This window comes from Lacerta agilis, chromosome 12, assembly GCF_009819535.1.
Source record: "Lacerta agilis isolate rLacAgi1 chromosome 12, rLacAgi1.pri, whole genome shotgun sequence".
In the NCBI taxonomy this organism is placed as follows: Eukaryota; Metazoa; Chordata; class Lepidosauria; order Squamata; family Lacertidae; genus Lacerta; species Lacerta agilis.
This window is the reverse complement of record NC_046323.1, coordinates 54184745-54203867: the sequence shown is the minus strand read 5'-3', so window position 1 is coordinate 54203867 and position 19123 is coordinate 54184745. Positions and strand designations below refer to the sequence as shown.

Below are 19123 nucleotides of genomic sequence, written 5' to 3'. Positions count from 1 at the left end.
GGTGCCGGAGCATGAAGTTCCGCCACTGCCGAGAGATGCTGACTGCCCACCAAGGACACACAACGAGCTTCGTGGCCGAGTGGGAGGATTCAAACCCTGGTCTCCCAGGATTGTAATCCACGACTTAGTCACGAAAGCGGTTGTTCTTAAACATTTTTCTCCAGACCACACTTTCAGAATAAAAATTTGAATTTTTTTATTGATGAGAAAAACATTGGAGAACGCAACCAGGGTTGTCCTCAGTATCATTTGATACTCTCATATTCTGCAAATAATAAAAAAGACGTTTTGATACTCTACTGTACTACACTGAAATGTTTAAATGTGTGATTGTCCTTGAATCTTCCCTGCCACACTCGCCATCCTCTCCTGCCACACCCTTTGAGAACCACTGAACAACATCATGCTCCTTTCTGGAGAGGGGGCCCCTTTGCCTTCCTTTGCAAGGGATGGCACATGACCCTGTTGGTGGAGGCGTGAGAAGGGAACTGGGCAAACTCACGGGTCTATCAGTGGCTGCCAATTTTTCAAGCTCGAGTCTCCAAGACAGCTTGCCTCTTTGCCAGGGCCCTGGCTCGGGGGCAGGGAATCTGCCTTGCAAGCAGAAAGCTCCCCGGTTCAATCCCGGATCACATCTCTTCTGGGGACTTCTGGGAGTCAGTTAGAAATTCACCACCGTTGATGTATCAGCAGAGTATGCGGAGCCCCAGCAGAGCCTTCGGAGATTTCCTGCTCTTAGAAGAACAGCTTCTTCTAGAGTCCACAGTTAAGGGGAAAGTCCATTCCCAAGTAGTTCAGAGTTGCAAAGTGTTTGCCACCCCCAGATCACAAGGCAAAACACTAAAGGGACCCCTGACCATTAGGTCCAGTCGCGGACGACTCTGGGGTTGTGGCGCTCATCTCGCTCTATAGGCCAAGGGAGCCGGCGTACAGCTTCCGGGTCATGTGGCCAGCATGACAAAGCCGCTTCTGGCGAACCAGAGCAGTGCACGGAAACGCCGTTTACCTTCCCGCCAGAGCAGTACCTATTTATCTACTTGCACTTTGTCGTGTTTTCGAACTGCTAGGTTGGCAGGAGCTGGGACCGAGCAACGGTAGCTCACCCCGTTGCGGGGATTTGAACCGCCGACCTTCTGATCGACAAGCCCTGGGATCAGTGGTTTAACCCACAGCGCCATCCACTACGACCTACTATATACAGTTCTTCTGGTCTCTGACGTAAGGATACTTGTGTGCAGAGAGATCCACTAACACTATTTCCACGCTAGCCAACGCTGCTGCAAAGAACCCACAGCCCATTCCCCTGACTCTTGCAGATTCAGAGTCAGACCCTGACGGCAAAGCGGACAGGACACAACCACCGCAATGAAACGAAAGCAATGCCCTAGAGACTATTCCACCTGTCTCTACATTCTTGGAACCACTTGGGAGGCTGAATAACTCGGCAATTCAGACACTCGACCTCACGGGTATTGCTATGGTAGCCCACTGCACCTGACACCCTTTACTGTGAACACCCAGACATGGTGTGCGCGTGTGTGCTCCTCAAGACATGAGCCCAAGCGCTGTGCAGTTTATCCCACCGTTCTCGTTGCACCAAATCTCTGGCTGCTGCCTCCCTCCCGGCATCTAGCTGGCAGCGCACCAACCTTTCGCCAGGCTGCTAAGAAATCCAAAAACCGCTTCTTCTCGCCCCGGCCACTCACTTGTGTTCCACCTCTGCCAGGACCTTGCGCACAGCCGCGTATTTGACGTTGGCGTCCGTCAGGGCTTTGAGGATGTTCTCCTGGGCAGTCAAGTTCTGTTCCAAGTAGACCTTGATCTGGTCGTACTTCTTCAGCTGCTCCTCAAAGAGTTTCTGGAGACAAGAAGAAGAAGAAGAAGAAGAGTTTGGATTTGATATCCCCCTTTATCACTACCCAAAGGAGTCTCAAAGCGGCTCACATTCTCCTTTCCCTTCCTCAACTCCTCAAAAGTGCCAAGCTTTGTATAAACTGGAAATGAATCTGTGAGAAAGACAGGGGAGACAGGCCTGTGCCTTCGCCAGAAAGGTTGCTCCTGCTGCATGTAGCTACTCTGAACATAACAGAGCCTGCCGGATCAGGCCAGTGGCCAACCAGATGCCTTTTCTAGGAAACCTGCAAGTAGGACCTGAGCACCAGAGCCCTCTCTCCCCTCCTGCGGTTTCCAGCAAGTGGTATTCAGAAGAATGTCTGCTTCTGACCACGGAGGCAGAGCACAGCCGACAACAGCCAATAGCCCTCTCCTTTGTGATTTTGACTAATCCTCTTTGAACGTCATGCAGTTGGTGGCCACAACTACATACCGTATTTTTTCGCTCCATAAGACACCTGACCATAAGACGCACCAAGTTTTTAGAGGCGGAAAGCCCCAATTTTTTTGGAGGATCAGCTCAAAGTTGTACAGCTTCTTTTGCAAAGGGGGAAAAGCCTCATGGGGGGGGGGGTCAGCTCACAGTTGTGCGGCTTCTTTTGCAAAGGGGGAAAAGCCCCCTTTTTGAGGATCAACTCAAAGTTGTTGAGCTTACTTTGCAAAGGAAGAAAATCTTGGTTTTTATGGGGTTCAACTCACAGTTCTGCAGCTTCTGTAGGAAAGGAAAGGGAGCCGTTTCTACGGTTTCCAGATAGATAATCTAATCAACCAGTCACATGTCACTGGGGAAACAAACAGCCTCCGTCTGCAGAACATTCAACAATGGAGGCCTGGGCAAGGGGGCGGGGCTGGAAAGGGAGCCAGCAATCGACCACACATTCGCTCCATAAGACACACAAACATTTCCCCTAACTTTTTAGGAAGAAAAAAGTGTGTCTTATGGAGCGAAAAATACGGTAACTTGCCCGTCTAGTTACTCTAGGGGGTGCTCTTGTGTTCTTGTGATTCTCTTTCCCATCAGCTTCAGGAGGAACTGGGTGGTGGTGGTGCTGCAGAACAGCCGACCGGACAAGCCGCCCACCTTCATCTCAGACCGGTCCGTCGTCACCAGCGAGGTGGTGATGTCGTCCTTCTGGATCATCTCGCGCAGCTGCTGCTCCAGGGAGACCCGCTGGTCCTTCATCTCCTGCACTTTGGACAGGATCCTCTTCAGGGTCTGCATCGCCTGCTGGTCGTCTAGGGAGGAAAGAGGCAGACAGGGGCTGATGGGAGTTGTAGTCCAAAAGACATCTCCAGGGCAGCAGGTTGGCAAAGAGTGGTTTAAATTTTTATTTTTTTTAAGGTGCAGGATTTCAATTGACTGCATCAGGATTAATTCTGCCATCTACCTAGATTACACAAAGTGGACCTGCTCCCATACTCTGGTCTGCATTTTTAAAAACAGACGCTGAATAATTCCTTCTACCGAAAGGGTGGCCCCGGAGTCCAATGGCCTACAACCGGCGAGCTGGGACCCACAACCGGGTGGCAACCTGATCTCAGGTGTGTGCCAACAGCAGCACTATCAGCAGGGTCAAGAGAAAGAAAGAAAAATTGCTTCCCCCAAATGTATGTTTGGGTTGTAGGAGGGTCCTGGATCTGAAACGGCTGAAGGAAACTGCTCTAGAAATCAGTCTCTGCAGATCCTGAAACATCACCCCAAGCTGTCATGAAGCTCGCCGGTTGGCCTTGGCCCTGTAGACCTGAAGGAGCATCTCCACCCCCATCGCTCAGCCCAAACACTGAGGCCCACCTTGGAGGGTCTTCTGGTGGTTCCCTGACTGTGAGACGCAACGTGTCAGGGAACCAGGCAGAGGGCCTTCTCGGTGGTGGCGCCCTCCCTGTGGAACGCCCTCCCACCAGATGTTAGGGAAATGTACAACTATCAGACATTTAGAAAACACCTGAAGGCAGTCATATATTGGGAGTTTTTTAATGCCTGATGGCAGCATATAAATATAAGAAGAAGAAGAAGAAGAAGAAGAAGAAGAAGAAGAAGAAGAAGAAGAAGAAGAAGGGGTGGTTGTGAGGATAAAATGGAGAATCGTGCACACCGCCTTGAACTCCTTGGAGGAAAAGCAGGACGTATCGATATATATAAAATGCAAGTGTCTCTGCGTCCAGTCCGTGTGTCTCTGGGTTTGCGCTACTGCGCATGTGCCCCAGGGACACAGGGATTGGATGGAGAGACATGGCTGGGAGCAGCAGCGACAGTTGAAGCAGGGCGTTCATTTAGAACGCTGGCTCTCCAGTGGCCAGGGGAGGCCGAGAAAGGAGGCCACGCTGCTGCTCCTGCCGCGACGAGAGCCTGTTGCTGCTGACCCCCTCCTGCCCCATTGGCCTGCATGGCGCTGCTGCTGCTGCTGCTGCCGCCGCTGGCTCTGAGGGGGTTGGCAGCAGGGGGGGGGGCGAGCCTGGCGGAGAGCGAGGGGGATGGGGAAGAGTTGAGGCCTGCTCTGCCCGCGAAAGCCACGGGCTCTCCTGCTCCCTCCGCCCACACGAGCCCACTGTCATGGAGACATGGCCGGCGGAGAGGCGAGGCCAGGCAGCAGGAGCACCGGCAGCAAGTCAGCAGCCCCGCAGCGGAGGCGCCTCTTGCGCCGGGGATCCCGGACGGAGGAGGGCAAGGCGCGCGCTCGCGCAGAGGGTGGCTGGCTCCGGATTTGTCCACCCCCCCACCTCCCGCTAAAGCAGGCTTTGGCAGGGGGGGGCGGGGCGGGCAAGCAGGGCTTCTCCGTTAAAGGGAGAAAGCCCTGTTTGCCTCCTCCACCCCCCCACCTCCCGCTAAAGCAGGCTTTGGCGGGGGGGGGGGGGCGGGGCGGGCAAGCAGGGCGGAGAAAGCCCTGTTTGCCTCCTCCACCCCCCGACCTCCCCCTAAAGCAGGCTTTGGCAGGGGGTGGGGGCCAGCCCCCTCCACAAATGTTCTAGCGCCCGTTATTGTAACGGGCTTAAACCACTAGTATGTAATAATAGTCTTTATATAGGTAAAGGTAAAGGACCCCTGGACAGTTAAGTCCAGTCAAAGGCGATTATGGGGTTGCGGCGCTCATCTCGCTTTCCAGGCCGAGGGAGCCGGCGTTTGTCCACAGACAGCTTTCTGGCTCATGTGGCCAGCATGACTAAACCGCTTCTGGCGCAACGGAACACTGTGATGGAAACCAGAGCTGCACACGGAAACGCCGTTTACCTTCCCGCCGGAGCGGTACCTATTTATCTATTTGCACTGGCGTGCTTTCGAACTGCTAGGTTGGCAGAAGTTGGGACAGAGCAACGGGAGCTCACCCCGTTGTGCGGATTCGAACCGCCAACCTTCTGATCAGCAATCCCAAGAGGATTTAGACCTCAGTGGTTTAGACCACAGAGCCACCAGCATCCCTGGTCTTTATATAGCTCTGCTTAGCAGGGGAGGGGAATGCAGCAGGGGATTGCACCATATTCCAGAGAGTGTAGAATCTGAAAATTGTAGAGTCAGGACCCCCAAGAGTTATCCAGTCCAACCCCCTGCAATGCAGGAACCGCAGCTAAAGAATCCATGATTCACGGCACCTGTGGGCTCAAGGTGCAGGAAACCATAACAGAAGAAGAAGAGTTTGGATTTGCTATCCCGCTTTATCACTACCCGAAGGAGTCTCAAAGCGGCTCACATTCTCCTTTCCCTTCATCCCCCACAACAAACACTCTGCGAGATGAGTGGGGCTGAGAGACTTAAAAGAAGTGTGACTAGCCCAAGGTCACCCAGCAGCTGCATGTGGAGGAGCGGGGAAGCGAACCCGGTTCACCAGATTACGAGTCCACCGCTCTTAACCACTACACCACACTGGCTCTCAGAGAAGAGACGGCTGCAACTGGCTTCCTTTTCCTCCTCACCTTCAGTCAGGCTGGGGGTGGGCAAGGCGGCCCTCACTTGCTCCAGGGGTCCGCTGAGCAGCCGCAGGTTGCTGATGTGCAGGTTCATGGCCTTGTGGAGCTCGGTGTTGGTGAAGCTGGCCTTCTCGTGAACCTCCATGTACTTGGCCCACTCCTTGGCCACTTCCGCCAGCCCGGAGGAGGGCGGGGTGGGAGGGGAGCCCTGTGGGGGCAGCTTCCCCCCCAGTGCCTCCTGCAGCTTCTGCTCCTGGGCCTCATCCTCATCCAGAAGGTCCTTGATCTCCTTCAGAGACGCTTCGACGTCCGTGAAAACACCAGAGAGCACTGGAGCAGAGGAGAAGAAGAGTTTGGGTTTGATATCCCGCTTTATCACTACCCGAAGGAGTCTCAAAGCGGCTGGCATTCTCCTTTCCCTTCCTCCCCCACAACAAACACTCTACGAGGCGAGTGGGGCTGAGAGACTTCAGAGAAGTGGGACTAGCCCAAGGTCACCCAGCAGCTGCAGGTGGAGGAGTGGGGAATCGAATCTGGTTCACCAGATTACGAGTCTACTGCTCTGAACCACTACACCACACTGGCTCACTGGAGGAAAGCAGAGGAAGCGATTTTGAGATGTCACACGATTGGCGGGGCTGCCCATCTGTCAAAACCCCTTGCGCCTTTGCAAGTCTCCCCACACTCTGATTTTTAAGCCCTTGATCTTGGAGGCTTAAAGGGGGAACGGGACCTTTTCCAAGTCTCCCAATGCTTCATTTTTAAGCCTGCAAGATAGGGGACTTAAAGGAGAGGAGACTTGCAGAAGAAGAGCCTATTGGATCAGGACAGTGGCCCATCTAGTCCAGCATCCTGTTCTCACAGGGGCCAACAAGACGCCTGTGGGAAACAAGCAAGCAGGATTCGAACACAGGAGCCTTCTCCCCTCCTGCAGTTTCCAGGAACTGGCATTCGGAAGCACTACTGTGGGGGCAGAGCATAGCCTGCTTCATTGCTAGTAGCTATTGATAGCCCTATACTCCATGAATTTGCCTCATCCTCTTTTAAAGCCACCTAGAATGATGGCCATCGCTGCCTCCTGTGGCAGGGAGTTCCATAGTTCAACTGCGCTTCTGTGTGAAGAGTTCCTTTCTTTTCTCTGTCCCAAATCTTCCAACGCGCAGCTTCACTTATCGTCTACGAGTTTTAGTGGTATGAGAGAGGGAGATAAATTTACCCACTTTCTCCATGCCATGCCTGATTTCATAAACTGCTATCACGCCACTTCTCACCTTTCCTCCGAACTAAAAAGGCCCAAACACTGCCACCTTTCTGTATAGGGGAGTGCAACGAACCTCCCTGTCACACTACCCTCCCGTTACTAAGTTTTTTTATTTTTTATTTTTTTATTTTTTGGTCAGGTATTCCGGGTCAGACTAATTATCCACCCCACCTGTCCCTCGGAGGTCCGTCAATGAAGTTAACTCCCTGGTAGTTACAAAACGGGAGTATCTTAGTAACCAGAGTGTGTTTGTCCAGCTGCCGCGGCCGTTTATAATCCTTGCTCTGGGCTTCAGGGGATAAACACCTTATTGCCTACAGCCCCAGGGTCTCTCTCTCTCTGGATCCCTCACTGTATCAGTCTGCTAAACCCTTTTAGCAACTCAGTGGCATACACAATGTTTCAGCCCGCCAGCTCCACCTGAGTGAAACCCCTAAGACACAAACTAACACCCCACAGGACAGGTTGGTCTCTTCCCTGGGTTCACCTCTTCATGAGCAGTTTATAACCCGCTGGACCCCAAAATTGACGACGACTGACTTATAGCAACAAAACTAGTCTTTATTTTTCTTTATAGAGCATAACGGTTTCAGAGCATCAAATGTTTAAACGTAGTTTCATAACAGCATAAAAGGTTTTCTATTCAGTATAACATACTCAACCTTCGACCTAGCCTAACCTACCCGCCACTATCCTGGTCTCTAACCCTCTCTCCCTCAGTCACCACTCACTCCCTCTTTAACTCCTAACGCGCTGGGGTTTCTGACCATACCCTGACTTAGGGCAGATCCGTTACAGGGAGTTGCTGAATCCCCTTGATTGTATTGGCAGCCCTTTCCCAACTTCTCCTCTGGAGGCTCAAGGAAGAAGCTCAGGCGCCGTCTTAAAAGCCTTTGCAATGGCCTCTTTGAAATAGCTCACTCCTGCCTGTGAGCTGCTTCAAAGGGCGCTTTTGCACACAGCTGTAATCGCCGCTCAGTGGAATAGCAAGGATCAAATCCTGCTGCCTTGGCTGTGCAATCCAGGATTAAAATCCTGTCCTCCACCCATCGGCTGACATCGCCAAAGACATCAGCCGACGGGCATGGTTTGGGGGAAATGGCCTTGCAGGCCAAGACCGGCCCAGAGGCTGCAGGTTCCCAACCCCGGTGTATAATATTGTTGTACTACGTGTTCCAAAACAAAAGCTTACAGTCAATTACTATATAAGTTCAAACAAGCAGCTAGTCCTCAGCAACTCCATCACAAGTTCTCCATCACTGGTAAAAACCTGAGTGGTCTCTTCCTTGCACGCACATAAACACCTCATTCCCCAGTCCCATAAACTTACCCTGCATGGATTGGACAAGGTTTTTCACGGTCTCTGGGCGCACGCTGAGTGCTGCGCATTTCTCCATCAAGACGGGCGGGATGTGGTTGTACATGTCCAGGTTGTCGACCGTCTCGGGGTCCAGCTGCAACGAGTCCATGAATTGTCTACAAAGGGAGAAGCGTTGAGAGGAGGGGGCCACACGGCAGAGCTTGGGTGCTCCCATCCCTAGGCGGAGCCTCAAAAGGGCTGGAAATCAACAGGGAGGCACAGGTGGGTCTGCCCCCTCCTGGCAGGCAGGTCGGCCCTGGATGTGGCCTGCCTTGTCTCTGGAGGGTGTCAAGGGAAGGAAATGCTGACAGCGGCCTAGGACCCTCGTACCTGGTATGCCCCGCGGAGGACCTTGAGGTCCACAAATAAAAACACTTTGGAGGTCCCGAGCCACAAGGTGGTTAGATTGGTCTCAACTAGGGCCAGGGCCTTTTCAGTACTGGCCCCGACTTGGGGGAACGTTCTGTCACAAGCGACCAGGGCCCTGCGAGATTTCACTTCTTTCTGCAGGGCCTGCAAGACGGAGCTGTTCCGCCTGGCCTTTGGGCAGGGGCATCGCAGGGGGCGGGGGGGGGGGGCCCGGGCAGCGCCCCTGCTGGGGGTGACACATCAGGTGGCGGCTCCGCGCACTGGGCTTTTTAAAAACTTTTTTTAAAAAAAATTCTTTTTAGGCTATTTTCAGCACTGCCGGGGTGGAGCCGCAGGGGTCGCGCCGCTGGCTTTTCGCGCCGCTGGCTGGCTTGCGGAGCCGGGGCAAGGAGAGGGGTGGGCCAGCGAAGAGGGGTGACAACCCTCTTCGCTGACCCGCCCCTCTCTCTGCCCCACTTGTGCTCCCCCGAGGTGGCCCGGGCGGCGGCTTCGGGAGTCTCTGCGGGCTGCAGAGAGTCCCAAAGCCGCAGCCTGGCACCCCTTTGTGCTACAGCAGCGGCTTCGAGACTCTCTGCACCCCGCAGAGGCTCCCAAAGCCCCCGCCCAGCATCCCCCGGGGGCGGGGCGTCGCAGCGTGTTCGTGCGTCATGACGCACGCACGCACCGGGCAGCCAAGGGGCTAGGAACGCCCCTGCCTTTGGGTTGGACTCAGGCTGACCCTTATGTTTCCCTCCCCTTATGGTTTTGTTTATGGGCTACTAATAAATTGAGGCTGCATTTTAAATGGTATTTTAACCCGTATTTTAATTAACTGTTTCTTCTTTCTTTTACGTTTCATTGTAATTTTATTGGTGTTAGCCGCCCTGAGCCCGGTTCTGGCCAGGGAGGGTGGCGTATAAATCAAAATTTGTTTTTAAATATTTTATTATTTAGTAGTGGGGCTCAAGGATGGAAGGCTGCTTCTACGTGCACTATATAACACAGGCATCCCCAAACCCGGCCCTCCAGATGTTTTGGGACTACAACTCCCATCATCCCTAGCTAACAGGATCAGTGGCAAGGGATGATGGGAATTGGTAGTCCCAAAACATCTGGAGGGCTGGGTTTGGGGATGCCTGCTATAACAGAAACTGGTTTTCAAAAGCCTTATTTATAGCCACATTGGAGAAACTGACCCAGAAACTTTGCGTTGTCAGAGGAGAAATTCCAGCAAATTCCAAATATGACTTATTCTGGCATTGTTTTGATTACTGTATTGGTCTGAATATGTCTCACTTCCCCCCCCCCCCCAAATTCCGACTGTGAAAAGTTAAAGTGCTGCTTATATTCGTGACCTTACGGTATAAGGAATGGAGCGAGGAATGGAGCGGCTTATATTTGGGTATATTTTTTCTCTCTCCTCCCCCTCCAATTTTAAATGTGCAGCTTATATTTGGGTGTGGCTCATATTTGGGCCAATACGGAATATGAGTTTTTGATCCGTTGTGTATGTCTTGGAATACTGGGCGATGCCACTGAAGCTCCAGGGATGCTACTATCTCAGGGTGGAATGAAAGACAGGAGGCCATGCGGCGAGACCACCCCTGTGACCCGTGAGCAAGGGGGCAGCCCTCCTCGCCCCACCCTCCACGGCGGCTTCCCCCGTCCCAGCTTCAGGGTCCCAGAGCCCGGGAGCCTTCAATACGTACTCCAGGACTTCATTTTTGGCGTCGATCTTGGCCATCACTTCTCTCAGCAGCTTGGCCTTCTCTTCGCTGCAAGAGAAACACAGAGGCTTATTCTATACAGCGATACCTCCGTGAATGTCCGCCTCGTCTAGTGTCCATTCCGGCAAACGTCTGTGGCAAACCCAGAATTACCAGACCGGGTTACTTCTGGTTTTGCCACTCGCGCATGCACAGAAGCACAAACTGCTCCGTGTGCAGACATGGCGCTTTGCCCTGCATCCTTTTTGGCTAGCAGCTGGGGCTCTGGAACGGATCCCAGCCGCAAAACGAGGTACGACTGTATGTTAGGTCCGCAAGCTGCGTGTATTCCATCAGCTTAAGTTGCCATTCTTCTTTGGTTGGGACCTCACTCATTTTCTACTTTTGGGCTAACAAAACACGGTCTGCAGAAGTGGCGTACATACAGGTGAAACTCAAAAAATTAGAATATCGTGGAAAGGTTCATTTCTTTCAGTAATTCAACTTAAAAGGTAAAACTAATATATGCGATAGACTCATGACAAGCAAAGTGAGATATGTCAAGCCTTCGTTTATTATAATTGTGATTATTATGGCGTAAAGCAGATGAGAACCCCAGATTAACAATTTCAACTTTGGGGTTTTCATCAGCTGGACGCCAAAATCATCACAATTATAACAAGCAAAGCCTTGACATATCTCGCTTTGCATGCCATGAGTCTATCTCATATATTAAACTCCAGTAGCTAATGAAAACAACATAAATGGACTTTTCCACGATATTCTAATTTTTCGAGTTTCACCTGTAAATAGCCTTTTTTTTTGACACCAGGATTTCCATTTGAATTATCCCCAACAAAAAGGACTCGCTTTTTTTAAAGTACCTTTAAACATTTTTTTAATTCATTGTAAATTATTTCCCAATACTGTTTTACCCTTTAACAGGTCCACCACATACGACAGAACGTACCCTCAACCTCACTGCATCTCCAGCGCTTGTAGAATAAGAGAACAAGAACATACGGTTTAAAGAAGATTGGGAAATGTTTATTGAATATATTGGGGGGGATTGCGTGCACTGGAAAACGTTGGCAACATTAAGATAAATTCAACTGTGTAAATAAGTTTTGATGGGTGTAATAATGGAATACTGAATGGTTTAGTTTAGGTAAAATATGCAGGGATTTATGTTATGCAAAATGAACCATGGAAAGAGAAGGGAAGATTGCTATTTTAAAGTTGTTTAAATGGATGCTCTAAAATGTAAAACAGAAAATTTAGTAAGTCACAGAAAAAAAGAGAAGAAGAAGAGTTTGGATTGGATATCCCGCTTTATCACTACCCGAAGGAGTCTCAAAGCGGCTAACATTCTCCTTTCCCTTCCTCCCCCACAACAAACACTCTGTGGGGCGAGTGGGGCTGAGAGACTTCAGAGAAGTGTGACCAGCCCAAGGTCACCCAGTAGCTGCATGCGGAGGAGTGGAGACACAAACCCGGTTCCCCAGATTACGAGTCTACCGCTCTTAACCACTACACCACACTGGCTTAGTAGCAGTCAGATGGGACTGGGGGTGTAAGGAGCGAGACGATCTCTCATGCGCTATCCTGGCACATATCAACTCTTTTTTATATATAATAACTTTTATTACGTTTTCATTTTTACATTTCAAAATAAACATTTTACAAACTTTAAAATATCCGACGACTTCCCTCCTTCTCCTTCCATGGTTCATTTTACATATCACACATTCCTGCATATTTTACTATAACCATTCAAACCCGTTTTCCACTTTAACATCCATCAAAAATCATTTGCTCTGTTGAATTTATCTTAATGCTGCCAGCGTTTTCAGCTGTAGGTACTCAATAAACGTTTTCCTTCTTTAAATATATGTTCTTCTTGCTCTCTATGTGTTAAATCTGCAAGTTCTGCATATTCTGTCAGCTTAAGTTGCCATTCTTCTTTAGTTGGGACCTCGCTCATTTTCCATTTTGGGGCTAACAAAACATGGACCTCAGTTGTTGCATACATAAATAATCTTTTCTGACACCTGGGAATTTCTGTCTGGCTAATTCCCAATAAAACAGGCTCTGGGTTTTTTTTTTTTAAAGTAATTTTGAACATTTTTTTCAGTTCATTATAAATCATTTTCCAATACACTTTTACCTTTTTACATGTCCGCCACATATGAAAAAAGATTCCCTCCGCTTCTTTACACTTCAAACACATATCTGATTCTGTTTTATATACCTTAGCCAGCCTAGTTAAATACCATCTGTGGATCCTTTTCAAATAATTCTCATTCAATAAATAAAACGCAGTAAATTTCAGGTCGCTTTCCCAAAGTTTCTCCCAGAAGTTAAAATCTAGGCACATGTCAACTCTTGGCCCACAATACTCCCAACCCTCTTCCTGTTTAGGGAAGTTCTTAATCTTTGATGTTTTATACTGTTTTTAATATTCTGTTGGGAGCCACCTAGAGCGGCTGGGGAAACCCAGCCAGATGGACGGGGCATAAATCATAAATTCTCCTCTTCCTCCTTCTTCTTCTTCGTATAATAAATTCTTCTCCTTCTCCTTGCCTTGTTATCAAGCCTCCCATCTCCACCCTTTAATCCCCACCTGTTTTCCTGCAGCCCCCCCTCCTGGCAAGCCAAACAGTCTCCCAGAATGCACAGCCGCTGCTCACCTGTAGAGCGAGGAGGCCTCGTGGGCAGCCATTGGAACCAGCTTGGCAAAAATGTCAGGGCCTGTGACAGCCGGGTCTGTGGGGTTGACGGGAAGGGCTTTCACCAGAGGTGCGCCTGCAGATGAAGTAATATTGGGTTAATAAAGCACTTGAGGACAGAGAGTTGATTCCTAAAAAAGGTTAAGGTAAAGGGTTTAGTCCAGTCAAAGGCAACTAGGGGGTTGCAGCGCTCATCTCGCTTTGAGGCTGAGGGAGCCGGCGCTTGTCCGCAAACAGCTTTCCGGGTCACGTGGCCAGCAGGACTAAACCGCTTCTGGAGCACCTAATGGAAACCAGGGTGCACGGAAACGCCGTTTACCTTCCCACCACAGTGGTACCTATTTATCTACTTGCACTGGTGTGCTTTTGAACTGCTAGGTTGGCAGAAGCTGGGACAGAGCAATGGGAGCTCATTCCGTCACGGGGATTCGAACCGGCGACCTTCTGATCAGCAAGCCCAAGAGGCTCAGTGGTTTAGACCACAGCGCCACCTGCGTCCCTGATAATCTTGTAGCTTCTGTAAATGTTTGAGTTTACCCAGGCACAAGTTGCTAGTCCTGCAGGCTTATTTGGCTTTTCTTTTTACGACTACATTTATTTCCCACCCTTCCTCACTTTTCTGGGTAGTGATTTAACAAGTTGTAAAGGAATTCTTGAGAGTCCCATGGACTGCAAGAAGATCAAACCTATCCATTCTCAAAGAAATCAGCCCTGAATGCTCACTAGAAGGACAGATCCTGAAGCTGAGGCTCCAATACTTTGGCCACCTCATGAGAAGAGAAGACTCCCTGGAAAAGACCCTGATGTTGGGAAAGATGGAGGGCACAAGGAGAAGGGGACGACAGAGGATGAGATGGTTGGACAGTGTTCTCGAAGCTACTAACATGAGTTTGGCCAAACTGCGGGAGGCAGTGGAGGATAGGGGTGCCTGGCGTGCTCTGGTCCATGGGGTCACGAAGAGGTGGACACGACTGAACAACTGAACAAAAGGAATTCGAAGAGCCCACAACGAAAGACAAGACAGCAGCCAATCACTGCCACAAAAGCCCAGCCCATCAAGATGCAGCAAAACCTTCCCCAACAACATTGCATCAGCAGGAAACATCTGCCAAAATATCCCCTGCCAGCCTCTGCTCAAAGCTTGGGAGAGTAAGGAAGTTTTTGATCGCCATCAAAAGGCGGCCAAAAGTGATGCTGACCAGCTTTCAAAACTACCCACTGCACATTTATGCTTTGAGTAGATCTGATATGATGGATGTTGCAAAGAAATGCATGGTGGGAGTTGTAGTCCAAAACATCTGGAGGGCGCCAGGTTGGCAAAGGATGGGCTCCTTCTGCCCTACCCAAGACCGGCAGGCAGAGAAGATGATAGGGATTGCTCCAAAGCTGAGATAGCTCAGCTGGTAGAGCGTGAGACTCTTAATCTCAGGGTTGTGGGTTTGAGTCCCACGTCGGGGAAGATATTCCTGCATTGCAGGGGGTGGGACTAGATGACCGCTGGGGGGGGGGGTTTCCCTTCCAGCTTTACAATTCGGTGAGCACAGGGTGTCTTGACTTTACCTTTCACCGACTGCAAGGTATCCAGAGCAGGGACAGCCTCGTGGTAGATGAAGTCGTTGTCCTTTTTGGCAGAGTTGTACCTGCAGAGCAAAAACAGGCTTGAAGGTTGTTGGGGGGGGGGGCTCTTTGGGGGCAGGCACCCAGGGAAAAGCATCTCATCTCTTTGCTCCAAGAAAGCAACCAGTATCAAAACTGTACATTTTCAACGTGTTGTGTTTAGGGATGCCCCACACTCAAAGTCAGAGAAACTACAGCTACAGACAGCGGGACATTTGGGGGGGGGGGGGGGGCTCCAGGAATGTGAGGAATGATAAAAGCCAAACTTGGAAAGAGGGAAGGGTGTGTGTGCTCTGGTCAGTAATTCCTTCCTTCCCAAGCCCAAAGTGAAACTTGCAAAACTGTGTGCATTTCTCTCTTTTTCAACTGAAACTTTCCCGACGTGGAATACGATAAAAAAAAACCAGATCAATCTGAATAAAAATGGAAAAAAGGAAAAAAAAGAGGAAGAAAATAACGCAAAGCCCTCTATCAGAGAGAGAGCGAGATCTTAACCATTGTCTCGCATAAAAAGGGAGTGGACCCTCCCAGCTCTCACCCGGGAGCCTCTCTTTCTTCTCCCATGCATGCGTTTCTTGAATTCATGACTCTATGTCGAGTAACTTAGGAATCCAAACGCACGGTGTGTTTAAAAAGAAAAGGTTTTCTAGTCCTCATGGTTTCACAGAATCACAAAAATACAGGGGAAATGCCTGGAAGAGCAGAGTTGAGCAAAGCAAAGGGTGAGGCCATCAGACCCTTCCGACATCTGACTTCTGACTGGCAGTGGCTCTCCCGATTTCCAGACAGGAGTATGCGCACTCTCTCTCTCTCTCTCTCTCTCTCTCTCTCTCTCTCTCTCCAGCCAGGCAGGAGCTGAGATTAGGGAAGGGAACTGCTGTGACACGGGCCCAGGCACACAAAGAGTTAACGGGCAGCAGCGACTCACTTTCCTCCAATGACATCCATGGTGAACCTCAGGGCTTCTTGTACCGTTTCAGGCTGACCCTGCAAGAAGAAATGTCAGGTTCAAAACATGCCCATAATAAGCAGGTGGTCCACAGGCAGAGATGTTGGGGAGGGGGCAGGATAAGGGTACCCCAGCAACTGGGGGGATTCTCTAGGGGGAAGCTAAGAGGCAAGGGGGGCAACGGGGAGGGGGCGCAGCCATCGACAGCCCTCGCCTCCATCAATTGGTTCAATTCTCTTTTAAAGCCATCCACTGCCTCCTGCAGGAGGGTGTTCCACAGTTTACCGAAATAACTTTTAAAGCCACTTTCGGGCAGGGGTAGGAAGAAAGGAGTACCTTGGCCAGTTTGATGGCTTCATTGAGCTTGTCCAGAGCACTCTGGAAGTAGATGACCTGCAAAGGGGGCAGAGATTCAGACGACCAAAGTCCACAGTCAAACTGGCTATGCTTTCTATTAAAAATAAGAAAACTGAGCCTCTCTCTCTCGCACGTTATAAGAATTTTAAGGTCTCAAACACAGAATATTCATAAATGCACACACATCTAAATATATGAACCACATGTCTGAAATAGTATGGCAGAGCAATCCTGAAGCCAGTTTGACTCTCCCAACGACCACAAATATTCCTCTGCAGTTAAGGGAGGCAAATGGGGGAAACCTTCCCATTGTCTTTTTGCTTGCAAATCCTGTCTTAAGGGGCCTGTTTCTGTATGAATAGGGTGAGCCTGTGACCTGGAGTCAGGAACTAAACTATTAACCATCACAAAAGAATGGCCAGGCTGCCCAGGTAATGCAATCAGTGACCATTATCAGGTATCCTGGAAGACAGGATCTCTGCTAGAGTCCGCCTCCTTCTGTGATGTATGTATGATGTTTTGGGGGGTGGTCTTGGGCTACAGGGTGGGCAATTTCAAAGGTCTATATAAGGGCTTGAGCACCATTGTTCAGGGTTCTCCTCCCTCCTGCGTGTGGTGAGGGGGGACCCTGTTGCAACAGTTCCTTGAATAAAGATCAGGCTTACTAGCTGCTTTGCTTCTCATTATACTCTGGTTGGCCTCTGTTACTTTCTCCTACCTATAGGGAACCCACTTAAGGACTCTATATGGGCTCTGGAATACCACATAAGGCAGTTTTTCTTGTAACACACACAAATTCCCTGCAGATAGAGAACTTGCACGCAGGGAGGGCCATAACAGAGGGTCATCTCATCACAAGAAGCCCCACAAGAAGTCCATTCGCAGGTCTTCCACCTCACCTGCCATGTGTGAGGACTGCAGTCATACCTCGGGTTGCGTTCACTACGGGATACGAACGTGCCGAACCTGGAAGTACTGGAACGGGTTACTTCCGGGTTTCCGTGCACACGCATAAGAGCTAAATCACGCTTTGCGCATGCACAGAAGCGCCTAATCACGTCGCGCACATGCCCAGATACGGCACTTCAGGTTGTGCTCTTTTCATGTTGCGAACGGGCCTCCAGAACGGATCCCTTTCGCAACCAGAGGTACCACTGTAGCGCCTTAGGAAGTCACAGACGTGGCGAGGGAACAGAAGAAGCTCCTTCTGGACTCATCCTGGCAAGGGCTTCAAAGGGAAGTCTGCGCCCGGAAGAGGAGGTTGGGCTTCCTCGCTCTCCCCTGTGCCTCCTCCCCTTGGCTCCTGGATCCCATCTAACCCCATCTCCCAAACACAGCTGCCTTCAGTTATTGTAACATCAACAATACAGGGACAATACAGGGCTGATGTTTGGGGCAAGCGACTCTCTCACAGCTGTGGTCAATTAGAAGCCTGCACTACTAGTTTCAGCACCACGGACAGCGCAAAACCTGCCCCAGCCTCTCCACTCCGCATCTATTGTAGAAACATGGAATTGAAGAGTCGGAAGGGACCCCAAGTGGCATCTAGTCCAACCCCATGCAATGCAGGGACCGCAGCTTAAAATCCCTGACAGATGGCCAGCCAACCTCTCTTTAAAGACCTCCAAAGAAGGGGAGCCAGCGCCTTCCGTCAAGAGTTTGGGCGTAACCTTTGATGCCTCTCTTTCTATGGAGGCACAGGTTGCAACCACAGCAAAGGTGGCATTTTTCCATCTCCGCCGTATTAAGCAGTTGGCCCCCTACCTCTCTCGCCCAGATCTGGCCACAGTGATCCATGCGACGGTCACCTCCAGACTTGATTATTGTAACTCGCTCTACGCGGGGCTGCCCCTAAAACTGACCCAGAAACTCCAGCGGGTGCAGAATGCCGCGGCGAGGCTCCTTACCGGGTCTTTGCCGCGGGACCACATTCATCCAGTGCTTTACCAGCTGCACTGGCTCCCGGTGGAGTACAGGGTCAGGTTTAAGGTGCTGGTTTTGACCTTTAAAGCCCTATGCGGTTTAGGACCCTCGTATTTAAGGGACCGCCTCTCCTGGTATGTCCCATGTAGGACCTTAAGGTCCTCAAATAATAACCTTTTGGAGGTCCCGAGCAACAAAGACGTTAGGTTGGCCTCAACTAGGGCCAGGGCCTTCTCAATATTGGCCCCGACTTGGTGGAACAGCCTATCACAAGAGACCAGGGCCCTGCGGGATTTGGCATCTTTCCGCAGGGCCTGCAAGACGGAGCTGTTCCACCTGGCCTTTGGGTTGGTTTCTGTTTAATATTTATGCTTCGTCTTTTATTGGTGGGTTATTTTGAAATTGAGACCTGCAGTTTTAATTGAATTTTTAAATTTGTATTTTAATCTGTTATTTTAAATTGATCGTTTTTATGTTTCTTGCTGTGATTTTAATTGATGTTAGCCGCCCTGAGCCCGGTTTTCTGGCTGGGAAGGGCGGGGTATAAATAAAATTATTATTATTATTATTATTATTATTATTATTATTATTATTATTATTATTATTTAATTTCCAAGGGAGCCCATTCCACTGTCCAACAGCTCCTGCTGTCAATTCTTCCTAATAATGAGCCGGAATCTCCTTCCTCCTAATTTGAAACTGCTGGTTCCGGTCCCACCCTCTGGAGCAGCGGGAAGCAAGCTAGCTCCATCGTCCATGTGACAGCCCTTCAGGTATTTGAAGATGGCTATCTTTTCACCACTTATCATCCAGGAGATCGACCGCGGCAAGCAGTTTTGAGTTCCCCACCCACCCCAGAACTCTGGAAGCAAACAGGCTTACCCTTTCCCCGTACTTCTGCTGCTCCTCCGCCTGCTTGCCCATGTGCAACTGCAAGGAAAACAGAGAAGAATCACAGTTGTAGCAGCCCTGCCAGACGCAGCACCCCTGGGACGATCCCAGGCACCACCTCCCAATCTGGCATCGCCTCCATCCGTCCCACAAGCCCTTGCGTGGCAATGTCCCTCCCTCCCCGTGGGA

The 19123-nt window shown here is 50.4% G+C and overlaps 1 protein-coding gene across 1 annotated transcript in view; it reads right to left on the bottom strand.

Moving 5' to 3' along the window:
- PTPN23 (protein tyrosine phosphatase non-receptor type 23) overlaps window positions 1-19123 on the bottom strand; it is a 55130-nt gene that overhangs the window by 14554 nt on the left and 21453 nt on the right. Inside the window, exons 9-18 of the mRNA XM_033165128.1 lie at window positions 18926-18973; window positions 16100-16156; window positions 15743-15801; window positions 14758-14837; window positions 13159-13273; window positions 10472-10537; window positions 8385-8530; window positions 5800-6123; window positions 2975-3129; window positions 1707-1858 (exon numbers count right to left, since the gene is read on the bottom strand). Coding sequence (XP_033021019.1) covers window positions 1707-1858; window positions 2975-3129; window positions 5800-6123; window positions 8385-8530; window positions 10472-10537; window positions 13159-13273; window positions 14758-14837; window positions 15743-15801; window positions 16100-16156; window positions 18926-18973 — 1202 coding nt within the window. The remainder of the gene's footprint in view (window positions 1-1706; window positions 1859-2974; window positions 3130-5799; window positions 6124-8384; window positions 8531-10471; window positions 10538-13158; window positions 13274-14757; window positions 14838-15742; window positions 15802-16099; window positions 16157-18925; window positions 18974-19123) is intronic.